Here is an 11,640-nt window from a genome sequence, read left to right as displayed (position 1 = left end):
AATGTTAAAGGGTTAAAATTTGGGTCAAAGTTAAAAAAAAAATTGACCTCTGCGGTCTCTACCAAATTACTCAGCCAATTTTTGCTCCAAACATTTGAAATTTTACATAAAGTGTATTCAGACATAGGGCAATCTTTTTAATCGGTTTTTGGCCAAAATCTTGGCTGCCAAGGAGTCAAAGTATAAAAGATTTGACCTTTGCAATCTCTAACAAATTAGTCAGCCAATTTTGGGTCTAAACATTTGAAATTTTACATAAACGTATTCAGATATCTACTTTCTCCCAAACTCCTCCGCCAATTTTGGGTCTACACACTTGAAATTTTAGATGTAGGTTACCTGGATATGTCAAACTTTTTAATATATATGTATACATATGCGCATACAGTTATGAATAGTACAAAGGGCCTGAGCAAAGCCAGGCCGAACTACTAGTAAATAAAAAAAAAAAAGTAAAGAACATTTCAGTTACGTGTACATTTACCGTATATCCATCCATGCAAATTCTGTCAACGTAAAAAGTAAAACAATGACTCTTTGTGCGGGCATAACACAAGACTATACCACATGACAGGGGTCCACTTTCTATCAAATCAACGCTCAAAGAAAATAACTTTTCTAGAATCTGTTTCTGACAGCCTTCACTGGAACCGGCCAAAATCGTATAAAAGGCACTGCGCGTGAAATCCAAACCAGTTCGGGATGCAGTTTCAGGAGTAAATAATACCGCTGTTGACTCCGTCCTTGTATGTGATGATAAGTCACCGGCATGACTTTGCGCATCTTTTCCTCTTTTCTCCCTGCGAGCTGACAGCAAACCATTTGGGGGCTTTGGCCCTAGGCTATATCCACATGGTGCAAACAGAGCACTCTGACCCTGCTAAAGATGCATGTGCAGCCACTTCGGCATTCCTCAGTAAAAGTACCTCACGTGATTGGCAATAAACTAACCCCTTTTCAAAGAGAGAAGGTGTAGTAGTACTCAGGTCTCATTAGATCCCCTTTTTCACAACAAATAAAATAAAATAAAATAAAACATGTGAAATAAACGGTGTTTATTTTATTTTATATATTTTTTTTTTATTACATTTTCACCCCAAACAAGCCACATTGCCACTTTGGTGTAAGGGGTTACTATCAGGGACATATGCTACTGGGATACTATGTAGGGAGTTAGGCAGCAAGATGTCGGTTCACGTTACACTTGAACTTCTGCATGTCAGTACAGTTGGGGAAGCAGAGACCCGGAATGGAATTCCAAAGTCTAGCGGTTCTGGGGAAGAAACTACTGGAGTAGAAAGCTCTCTTAGATCTAGGGATCTCTACTGTGTAGGAGTGTGATTTAGCTGCTTGTCAGGTTTGTCGAAGGTATTTACGTTGTGGTAGCACAAGTTCGTCAGAGTATTCACCATTAAAATACTTGTAGAGCAGGCAGAGGGATGCAACATTTCGTCGGTGAGACAAAGGCTGAAGTTAAGATGACAGCTCAGGACCTATCAAGTTGGAGACTCTCTTTTGGACCTTGTCTAGGAGTGAGAGACTAGTAGCAGATGCACCAGCCCAAATATGATAACAATACTCCATACATGGGCGAATGGTGGCCTTATAGAGGTACAGGATACTTTCGGGCGTTAGTAGCTTTCTAGTGTGGTAGAGAAAGCCTACCTTCTTTGCAGCGATCCTGGCAATGCTCTCAATGTAATTGTTTCAACTCATGTTTCCTGTGAACGTTAGGCTGAGGAGTTTAAAAGAAGTACTTTCAGATAATGTCCATTGCTATTGGTGGTAGAGAAAGTTTCTTGTAATTATTGAAGGAAACAAGTTTAGTCTTGGCAGCATTGAATGTGACCATCCATTTTTGTCTCCATTACACTACAGATTGGAGATCATTCTCTAGTGTTTCTGCCATTTCTTTAGATATGTGTTCGTTTGTTTTCCTGTTGTGTCTGTTATAGAGCGTGGTGTCATCAGCATATATACCCATCTCACAGACAATTTTATCAGGGAGGTCATTTATGAATATTAGGAATAATAAAGGTCCAAGGATAGACTCCTGAGGCACTCCTGCATTTATATCATATTGTTTAGATGTACGACCGTCGAGGACAACCTGGATTTTTCTCTTATCTAAGAAGGATTTAATTATGTTAAGTATTCTTCCAGTGATACCATATGATCTAATTTTCCTGAAAAGACCTTCATGCCATACCCTGTCAAAAGTCTTAGATATATAGAGCTGCCGCTCTACCCTCCCCTGCTTTGTCCAGTGAATGGTATATACGTTCAGAGATTACAGTTAGGATATCTGCTGTGGAACGTGCTTGCCTAAATCCATATTATTGGTCGGTCAGAAGTTTAGCATCTGTAAGGTGATGGACTAGAGCTTGATTAATTATGGACTCAAATATTTTGGCGAAAAATGGGAGGAGGCTAATGGGGAGATAATTTAATGGGTCAGTTCTTAAAAACTAGTACCACAGAAGCAGTTTTCCAGCAGTCCGGAAAGCAAGATTCATTAAGGCATTTGTTGTAAAGTTTGGAGAGAACTGGAGCTACTTCGGTGCAGCATTTTTTAATAGCACAGCCGGGATGAGATCAGGTTCACTTCCTTTTGAAGTGTCAAGATTTTTTATGATAGCATGCACCTGAGAAGGGGTGATTTTCAGATCGTCTAGCATGAAAGGAAAGTCAGGGAGGGGGTGGTTAGCAGTTCAGTGTGGACTTGGAGGCAAACCGACTGGCGAGCATCTTAGCTTTCTTGGTTGCTGAGCAAACAACCTCATGATTGTTGGATAGTGGGGGAATTGTTGATTGCCCATTATTTACTACACTGTTGTAGATTTTCCAGAAATCACGGGGTCCTAATTTTTGTGCTTCGATGCGTTTTTTGGTTGTTTCAATAAATTCTCTCTTAGTTGTCGCTATTTCTTTCTTACAGTTACTTCTGGCTTCTATATACTTCTGCCTGTTTGAACTGGACTTATGTCGGTTAAATCTGCAGTACGCATGCTGTCTTTGTGCAATGGCAGTTGCACAAGTAGAAGTAAACCATTGGGGAGAGTGGGTCTTGTTATAAAATTTCCATGTGGGAACATGTGCTTCAATTGCCATTTTGAACCATTCAGTGGTCTCATTTGTGCACTGTTCAGCAGGAAGAGAAAAGATATTTTCCCATGGGGCATCTCTGATGAGATCCCTGATGGCTTCCAAGTCAGCCTTTTATAGTATCTCGTTGTTTTGAGCAATGACTCTTCAGTTTTAGCTCTAGAGTTAGGGTCATTTTGACGATTATCACTGCATAATTAGCGTTCCCAAGTCGGTTGTGGGCATTCGTTATACAATCATCGGGAACTATGGTCAGAAACAGATCTAGAAGTGATACGTGTTGTTCTTGTTGGTCTGGGGAACGGGTTGGAAACGTAACCATCTGTGATAGGAAATGAGATATAGAGAAGCTAAGCTATGTGTTGTGCTACCAGCTGTGTCTGTGGAAGTCACCAAATACATGTATTTGTGCACTAGTGTTGAGGGAGAGTGCTTTATCTATATTGTCAGAGACTTTGTTTATTATGGTGCAGTCCTGGGTCAAGGGATAGCGGTAGAAAAAATAAAAGTAGCTAATGTTATGTTGTATGTTAAGTCTAAAGCACATAAAGGCTTGATCATCCGATTCTAGGTGTGTTTCTCTAGTCAAGGGGAGGGTATTACGAATATAGACTCCAAGTCCGTGCATGGCTGTCAGAGTCCTTATGGCAAAGTGAGAGATATCCAGGCATGTTAAAGTAGTTAGAGGGGATGGAGGACTGTAGGTTAGTCTCACTTAGTGCTAAGATATCCAGGATGTTTGTTAGGAGAAATGCTTCAACATCATCTAAATTACGGATGTTTGTAAATGCAAACCTCAAGGGAGGAGGCAATTTGATTTTGTTTGAACCTAAGCTTGGTTTAAGCATAATTTTTGATGGTACTGTCATTTTTTTTTAAAGAGTTTCAGTTTAGGTAGGGGGGTGCTGAACAAGTGGTTATGCAGAATATCAGACATGCAACACAAGTAGACCATCAGCTGTCCTTTCATCAACTAGGATTGTGGCCTCAGGAAAACCTACCGGGGATGAGTACAGGGTCCCTTTCCATACGTGATATGGTACTACAAACATCCCGATATTATACAACTGTTGATGGAGCAGTCGCTCTAATCGCTACAAAAGAGTTAGGACCCCTGTACTACCAGTTGGAAACAGCAGCCAGGAACTGTCAATCCGATACCCTCAACCCATCAGACAAAGGTCAACTCAATCTAATTGCACTGGCATATGTGGTACTCAAGCACTCCCAAGTGCCCAGTTTAGAGGGGTAGGATGTGTCGGGTGTGGGGAAAATGGCGTTCATTGCCCTAGTCAAGAAACAAGATCTACCACTGAGTGTGATAGTACCTCTGCGCCTGGCTAATAGGCAAAGAAGGAGTATGGAAGCCGGGCAATAGACAGAGCCTATCTACTCTTTAAGCAGTTTAAGTTTGCAAACCGGTAATTTGTTTGAGTCACCAGCTCTAGGAACATTGTCATCCAAGACTGGAGAGGCCTCCCTCCCTTTAGGTTTAGTTTCAGAGTTTTCCTTCTCCTAGATGGATGATCTGGGAAGATCTACTGGGTCCATCAGCACCGAGAGGGTTTGCTCCACACCTGCTTTCTAATCCAGGTATTTCTGCGACCCCACGTGGGTAGTTAATGTTACTGGGTTAGTTTGTAAAGTTTTTATATCTACTGAATAGTTACACTCCTCAAAGTGATTTAGGGACATTGCTATTTCTTTGTTACTGGAAGAGGGGGTGAGTAAAGTTCATGCAGTGGAAGCAACTATATTTGGATGCGGCTGAATATCTGCATTATTCAACGTGTGTGTGCGTGTGGATAAGTGCTTCTCTGTGTGTGTGCGTGCATGTGGATAATCGTGTTTTGTCATGCTGGCAGAAAAATATGTAGCAACGGAGTCATTGACGTGAATAGAGAAGTGAGCGAAAAGTGAAGAACGCAGAGTGTGGAGCGTCAAGTGAGAATGAGTGAGTGAATTCGTTTAAGTATTTGTCGATTGGCTCCCAGGCGATGCGAGAAAAAAGGTTTTGAAAATGAAATCTTTCTCTGAGCGTTGATTAGCCGAAAAATGCACTTTTTTGTCCCATGGTACGCTTTCAACTACGTCCGCTGAACAAAACACATTTTAAGTTTTGTTCCCCGCAGAATTTGCGTGGGCGTATTTTTTAAATCTTTGCGCCTCTGAAATTTATCTTTTTTTTTTTTGTGCGCATAATTGGGATTTTATTTATTTATTTGTTATTTTTAGAACAAGAAGTGGATGCATTTTTTAAGATGCGTTTAACCACACAAGGGCAAGGGCTGGGATACTGGACTGCACAGGACTTTTGCTTGTCTGTCTCTTTTTTTAATTGTAAAATTGATTACCATCATCTTTTCCGGTAATTGTTAGTCTTCAAAACTTGATTCATCAGTGTTGGAATTTAAATTTACAGTTTGAGTTTCTTCTCTATTTGGATGCTCTGCATTGCAGAGCCTCTGCAACTGCATACCACTGCGTAACAAGGCCATAATAAATAACAAAAATCAGAGCCAGAAAGGGTAAGCTCTCTTACGTCGGATACTTATTTTTCTTGCTTAGTGTAACATAGTGTAATTGTCCTTTTATATTGCCTTTTCTTTTCTTTCTTTTTAAAAATCTAACACTTATGTTTATTTTGTAATAATTCTGACTGTGTTCTTCGTATTAGTATATTCCCCTCTCACTAACCACACTACATCAAAGTTAGACACAACCACCCCCTTCTCGAAGGATGCAAAAGGGGTTCAAAAATTTGCCATCGGACTTGTCGGCATTCCCCAATAAGGACGCATCAGGCGGCCGGTAGCAACCCAATTACCCTTCCGAAGAAGAAGGTAATACCTAGGAGGACCAACCTCGTCCAGTCCCGCGCCCAAAATAAAATATAACTCACCCGACTTGTTTTCTTTTTATTTCTCCCTTAACCTTCCATAACTAAAATCAGCCGATTGTCAGTATTTGTAGCAGCAGCGACAGCATCCCTATTTTCCTCCTCCTCCCCCTCCTTTCTTCCTCTTCCAAAAAGAAAGAAGACAACATGATTTTAACATTATTTTAGCACGAGGATTTCTCTTGTTTTTCCTTCCTCAACTTCACCTGAATTGAATTTTACGTTTTTATTCGCTTTTCAATAAGAACAATCACAGCCAACATTCTTTTTGTAAAAGAAAACAAAAAAACTGCAAATAATATTTTTTTTTACCATGGATAACAGGTAAGATCCAGATTTGATAATGATGCATGATGCTGATTATGTAATGATATAATCTCCCTCCCAAATATGGAATATCATTTTTATTTTTATTTTTTTTGTTTGTTGAGAGCCTGGGGTAAAACGAACATTTTATCAAAATTTCAATCATCGTGTTCTTTAAACATTTTAAGTGATAACAATCTGCATAAAAAAGAAGCACTTATACAGAATACGGACCGTGCTCCTTTTAACTAGTATTGTCAAGTTAAATTCAAGTTTTACGGTAGCTGTACTTAATTTAGCGAAAAATAATTCGTTTGTCAATCGTGCCCATCTTCAAATAATTCTCTGGAATTTGTAACGCTAAAATTGGATTCTACCATCTTTTGTTTATTAATTGTTAGATGAAATGACAGAATCTGAGAATAGTTACAAAACGCTCGCCTCTCCGCGTGTTAAAAATGGGTTTCTAAATAATAACGTTATTAGTTATTATTATACCCCCCCCACAAAAAAAAAAAAAAAAAAAACACGATGCGTCGATGCGGTCTATATTCCGAAACGCCGTTGTTCTCACACTCGTAACTTTCCTTGGACTCCGAATGGTGATTCCTCATATAATGTTCAATATTTTCTCCGTTCCATTTTCCTATTATTGTAACTCACCAGGCGTTATCGCACCAGCCGTTACCAGTAACTAATTCCTCGCTGATAGCAGACGGTAGTTTTCTCTGGAATCTTAGAATAAATCCTCATTACTTTCTGTTGTACATAGTCTACTTTCGGTTCATGGTCTGGAGGCTGTTATCCTTCATAATTATCTTAATTCTCATTGGTTTCCCCGGTACCGCCCGCACGGATTTTTTTTTTTTTTTTTTCAAAATAACGTTGATTTTGTTTTTTAAATTTGTAATTTCTTTACTTCATTCTTTTTTTTATCGTAAAAAAAAAAAAAGAAGCAAAACAAAACATACAAAAACAAAGCTTTACATTAATCTTCCAATATTGCAAAAAGAGATTAAAATATTTTATATGACATGTGCATGTTCGACACTTCATATTTTACATTTTTGTTTAGTACAAAAGAAATACAATTCATTACCTTTTTTTTGTCTTTAAACTTCAATTTTAAAATTCAAACAAGAGATTACCTCATAATCAACAGTTTAAAGGCTTCAGTTCAAAATCACTTTCGAATTTGCACGATCACGGTGTAAACAGTGTGTTGTGTCGATCATTCCATTAATACTATGCATCGTGATTTTACGTTTAAAAGATATTGAAGTCTTTAAACTGTCGATTATTAGAAAGTAAATGTCTTCATCCATCAAACTGTCTTTGACGTATACGACTCGATCATAGAAGAAGGGACATCCACCACGGCCATCAAGAGTGGTGCTGCTGGTGCAGTTGCAGTGGTGCACTGGTGCACCCACATGGGCATTACCGCCTCCTTCGGGAGAAGGGTTAGTTTATTGGCGATCGCCTGAGGCATCGCCACCAGAAGTCAAATATTTGTTTGAAAAGAAAATGATTGCGGAATTTTTAATGTTAATTTCAAATGATGTATTTTAAAATAAGTTTTCGTTATAATCCCTTTATTTTAAATATCATTTTAAATAGCGTTTTTCGCTCTATTTAATTGTTTAAATTGTAATCGTTTTAAAACAATTGTCTTTTTGCATGCAAGGTGGGGAAAACAAATTCGCACAATTTTCTTATTTCAATTCAAGCTAGTCCGAAAAGCTGCTGAAACAGCTCCCAATATCAACGAAACGTTTGGCCCAGGAACCATTACTGAACGCCCAGCACAATGGTGGTTTAAGAAATTTCGTCGTGGCGACGAGAATCTTGAAGATGATGAATGTAGTGGTCGGTCATCATCGGATGTTGTTAACAATCAATTAAGAGCCTTAGTCGAAGCCAGTCCACGCACAATTGTTTGAGAACTTGCTTTTGAATTAGGCGTAACGTATACGACGATTTCCAACCACTTAAGAGAAATTAGAAAGACAAAACAACTTGATAAATCGTTGACAACTAAAAGAAACACCGTTATTAAGTGTCAGTTTCTTTTCTGTTACGCAACAAGAACAACCCGTTTCTCGATCGGATTGTGACTTGCGATGAAAAGTGTGTTCTTTACGACAACTGGCGACGCTCAGCTCAGTGGTTAGACGCCGACAAAGTTCCATGACACTTCTTGGAGCCAGAATTACACCAAAAGAAGGTCATGCTGACTGTTTGGTGGTCAGCGACCGGTCTCATTCATCATTTTTTTTTTGAATGCAGGCGAAACCATTACAGCAGTAAAGTACTGTCAACAAATGGATGAAATGCATCAGAAACTTCGACAACAACACCCAGCATTAGTCAACAAAAAAGGCTCAATCCTCCTCTACGATAATACCCGACCGCATGTTGCTAAACCAACCCTGCAAAAGTTGAACAAATTGGGCTACGAAATTCTGCTTCATCCGCCATACTCTCCAAACCTCTCACTTACCGCCAACGTTCTTCATGAAGAACTGTTCCAAAAACCTAAGCGATATCAAAAATGCCTCCAACGACTTCATTGCCACCAGAACGCAAGATTTTTACGTTACTGGCAAAATAAAATTTTATTTGAGCTGAGATTTGTTCATCTGAAAAAGTTAAAAGCCGCAAGAACTTTCTTGTCAACCTGCTATTATGGTTCTTGTATTTGTGCGTTCCTAAACGAAAAGAGAACACTTTTGAACGTGGCCGCTTCGGCGCTTTCGGTCTTATTACAATGAACTTCATAAACTTTTGGAGACGTTACTTAAATTATGGTAAAATTGAATTATTCCACCTAGTGGTCGCTATTCAAATTTCATTTTTATCTGATTGAAAACGCCTAAATTAAACTTCAAATGTTGTTTATGGTTGGTTGGCACAAGGGAAGCAGTTACTAAGTGAAATAATTCAATTTTACCTAAATTATTGAATTTTTCGCCGGCAATTTCGGAACAACGTCTGTGACTTCTAACAATTAAAAAATGCCAGTAAATTTAGTCTGTTATAATAATTATTTCAGATTTAAATGACACCCCTCGCTCAACGGTTTAATTTAAAATTAAGCTAGACCCCGTCATGAAAAGGTGCCACATTATTTTTTTAAAAGTCTGGAGTTATCGCCCTTCCTTAGCAAGCACTGTTCTCAACTGGCTTTAAGATGTCGATTGTATGTGTCCTTTCATTTTGGCGTTCCACATGCACGATGAAATTTCTTAATGTTATTAATTTTTATTTATTTATTAAAATAGAGTTTAGATAAGCAAGTAAGTAAAAAAAAAAAGCTGTTTAAATGTACCTAGACAAATTTCACTTTAAATAATTTAAGTGACTGAAATAGGAATTAACCATGTATAACCAGTAGTACATGTGTACTCAACCGAAATTTTTCACTTTTTACTTAATATTGGAACATTATAATTAGTTTTCTTGCAAGAATAATTTTGATTTAAAATGAAATGAAGATTAGATTCTTATATTGAGAATTTCAATCGTAAAAAATGAAAGCTGAATTATTTTATTTTTTATGTTTAGATTGTGTGAAAATTCTCGACTTTTTTTTTTTGAATAGTTCCAATAATAGTACCAATAATGGCGCTATTGGTAATTTATGCAGTGCACTGCACTACAGTATCGTCTTGAACGAACACTTGGCATTTAGTATACATTTGCGTTGATTGAGCTGTCGCTCCCCACAAGAGATGTTAGGCGTAACACAACATTAGGTCTTTTCTGAACGTCACAAGGGCTCATTAAGATTGTCAACAAATCTGTATATACTGCTAAAACTTTGTTAATGTTGTTATCGTGCTTGTTTGTTATTGCAAATTAACACGATAAGCAAATCAGAATAAAAGTTCAAAATACAAAATGATCATGATAAAATGAAGATAAAACAAGTGGTTAAATGTAACAATTACCGAAAGATGTTTGAATGCGTGTATGCGAGTGCGTTAGCACGAGAGTTTACTTTTGATGCAATTGAAATATCTCCTGTGCTCGGGACTGCTCGGGTTATCTAAGCAAAAAGTCTGTTGAGTATTGAGGTGAATGTTAAAGATGTCAATGAGATTTTGTGGATAATGTTGTTTATTGTTATTTCTATCGCGTGGTTGGTTTATGTGTGTGATGCTAAGCTTAATGTCTAATTGAAAATTTTAAACGCATAGCGAATATAGCATGTTGTATTTATTCAATCGAGAGCCTAGCTGAGATCCAAGCTATGCAAATCTGTTCTCGAGAAATGTCTACATTGTTTTATCAAAGAATACTCACTCATCGGTGCGACGGTGCGGTGCAATCTGAATGCCGACTGTCTCATTGTTGCATCACCGTTTTGTATGCACATATGCCTTATCGTTTTTGTTAATGTAGTCAGACTGATAATATCTCAAATGCAATACCGACATCGTCGTGCACTCGTGCACACTTCAACCGAAGTGATAAAAGAAATGAAAATAAATAAATCTGTTATAATATCACAATGTATTTTGACTTTTTGAAATCCTTTGGCTTTGTAAAAACTTCATTTTCAATCAACGTTGAAATTAAGAAATTATATATTTAATTAGAATATAGATCAATTGTGAGACTGAATACTTCCGCTTGAAAACGTAAGAATGGACCAAAGTTTTATCTGGGCCTTCTCTATATTGTATAACGTATCCTCGAAGTTGAAACGTTAATAACTCAAAAGAAAAATGGAAACGTTAATAACTCAAAAGAATTATGTGTCTGATTAAAGAGTATCAGATTGAAAAATAAGTTGAAATTTCGTCGAAAATTTGGACTGAACTTTTCAGGGTTCTATAAGATGTGAAACTACAATATGGGCTAAGTAACGAACTTGTACGATGAACAGAATCAAAGTTATCGCCAAAAGTGTTTCCGTGATCTTGATCTTTGATTCAAATATTACAAAATTCTAAGTTAGGCCATCGTCGATATTTTGACTAAGTTTGGTGACGATCAGTCAAGTAATATAGACACTAGGCTGTAACACAATATAGTGACAAATAGAACCGGTGTAGTAATAATATACAGACATTGTAGAATAAATAAGTCACCCCATAAAACTAATTCGTAAATGTTTATGGTTTGAAACGGTGATCATAGTTTTCTTCTGTGTTTTAGGGTCCACATAATTTTTCTCTCGCCACTATACATGGTCAAAGTTTTGTCAGAATGAAGTCCGGTTGCACTCTAAAAATCTTGTAGTAGAGTATCCAAGTAACTTTTGTAACAGGAATAATTACTACAACAACTACGACGCAAAGAAGTGATTTCGAAATCAGTAG

General features: G+C 37.7%; 1 protein-coding gene across 1 annotated transcript in view; it reads left to right on the top strand.

The window, feature by feature from the left end:
- The first annotated feature begins 5,348 nt into the window (after positions 1 to 5,348).
- The window catches only part of LOC145295051 (uncharacterized), a 108,036-nt gene continuing 101,744 nt past the window's right edge, over positions 5,349 to 11,640 (top strand). Inside the window, exon 1 of the mRNA XM_080141433.1 lies at positions 5,349 to 6,328. Within this exon, the coding sequence (XP_079997559.1) occupies positions 6,318 to 6,328 (11 nt within the window). The 5' untranslated portion in view covers positions 5,349 to 6,317. The remainder of the gene's footprint in view (positions 6,329 to 11,640) is intronic.

Source organism: Euprymna scolopes, chromosome 2, assembly GCF_053919585.1.
Source record: "Euprymna scolopes isolate OS-2025 chromosome 2, ASM5391958v1, whole genome shotgun sequence".
In the NCBI taxonomy this organism is placed as follows: Eukaryota; Metazoa; Mollusca; class Cephalopoda; order Sepiida; family Sepiolidae; genus Euprymna; species Euprymna scolopes.
Note: the sequence above shows the minus strand (reverse complement) of the source record. Positions and strands in the feature narration are given on the sequence as shown.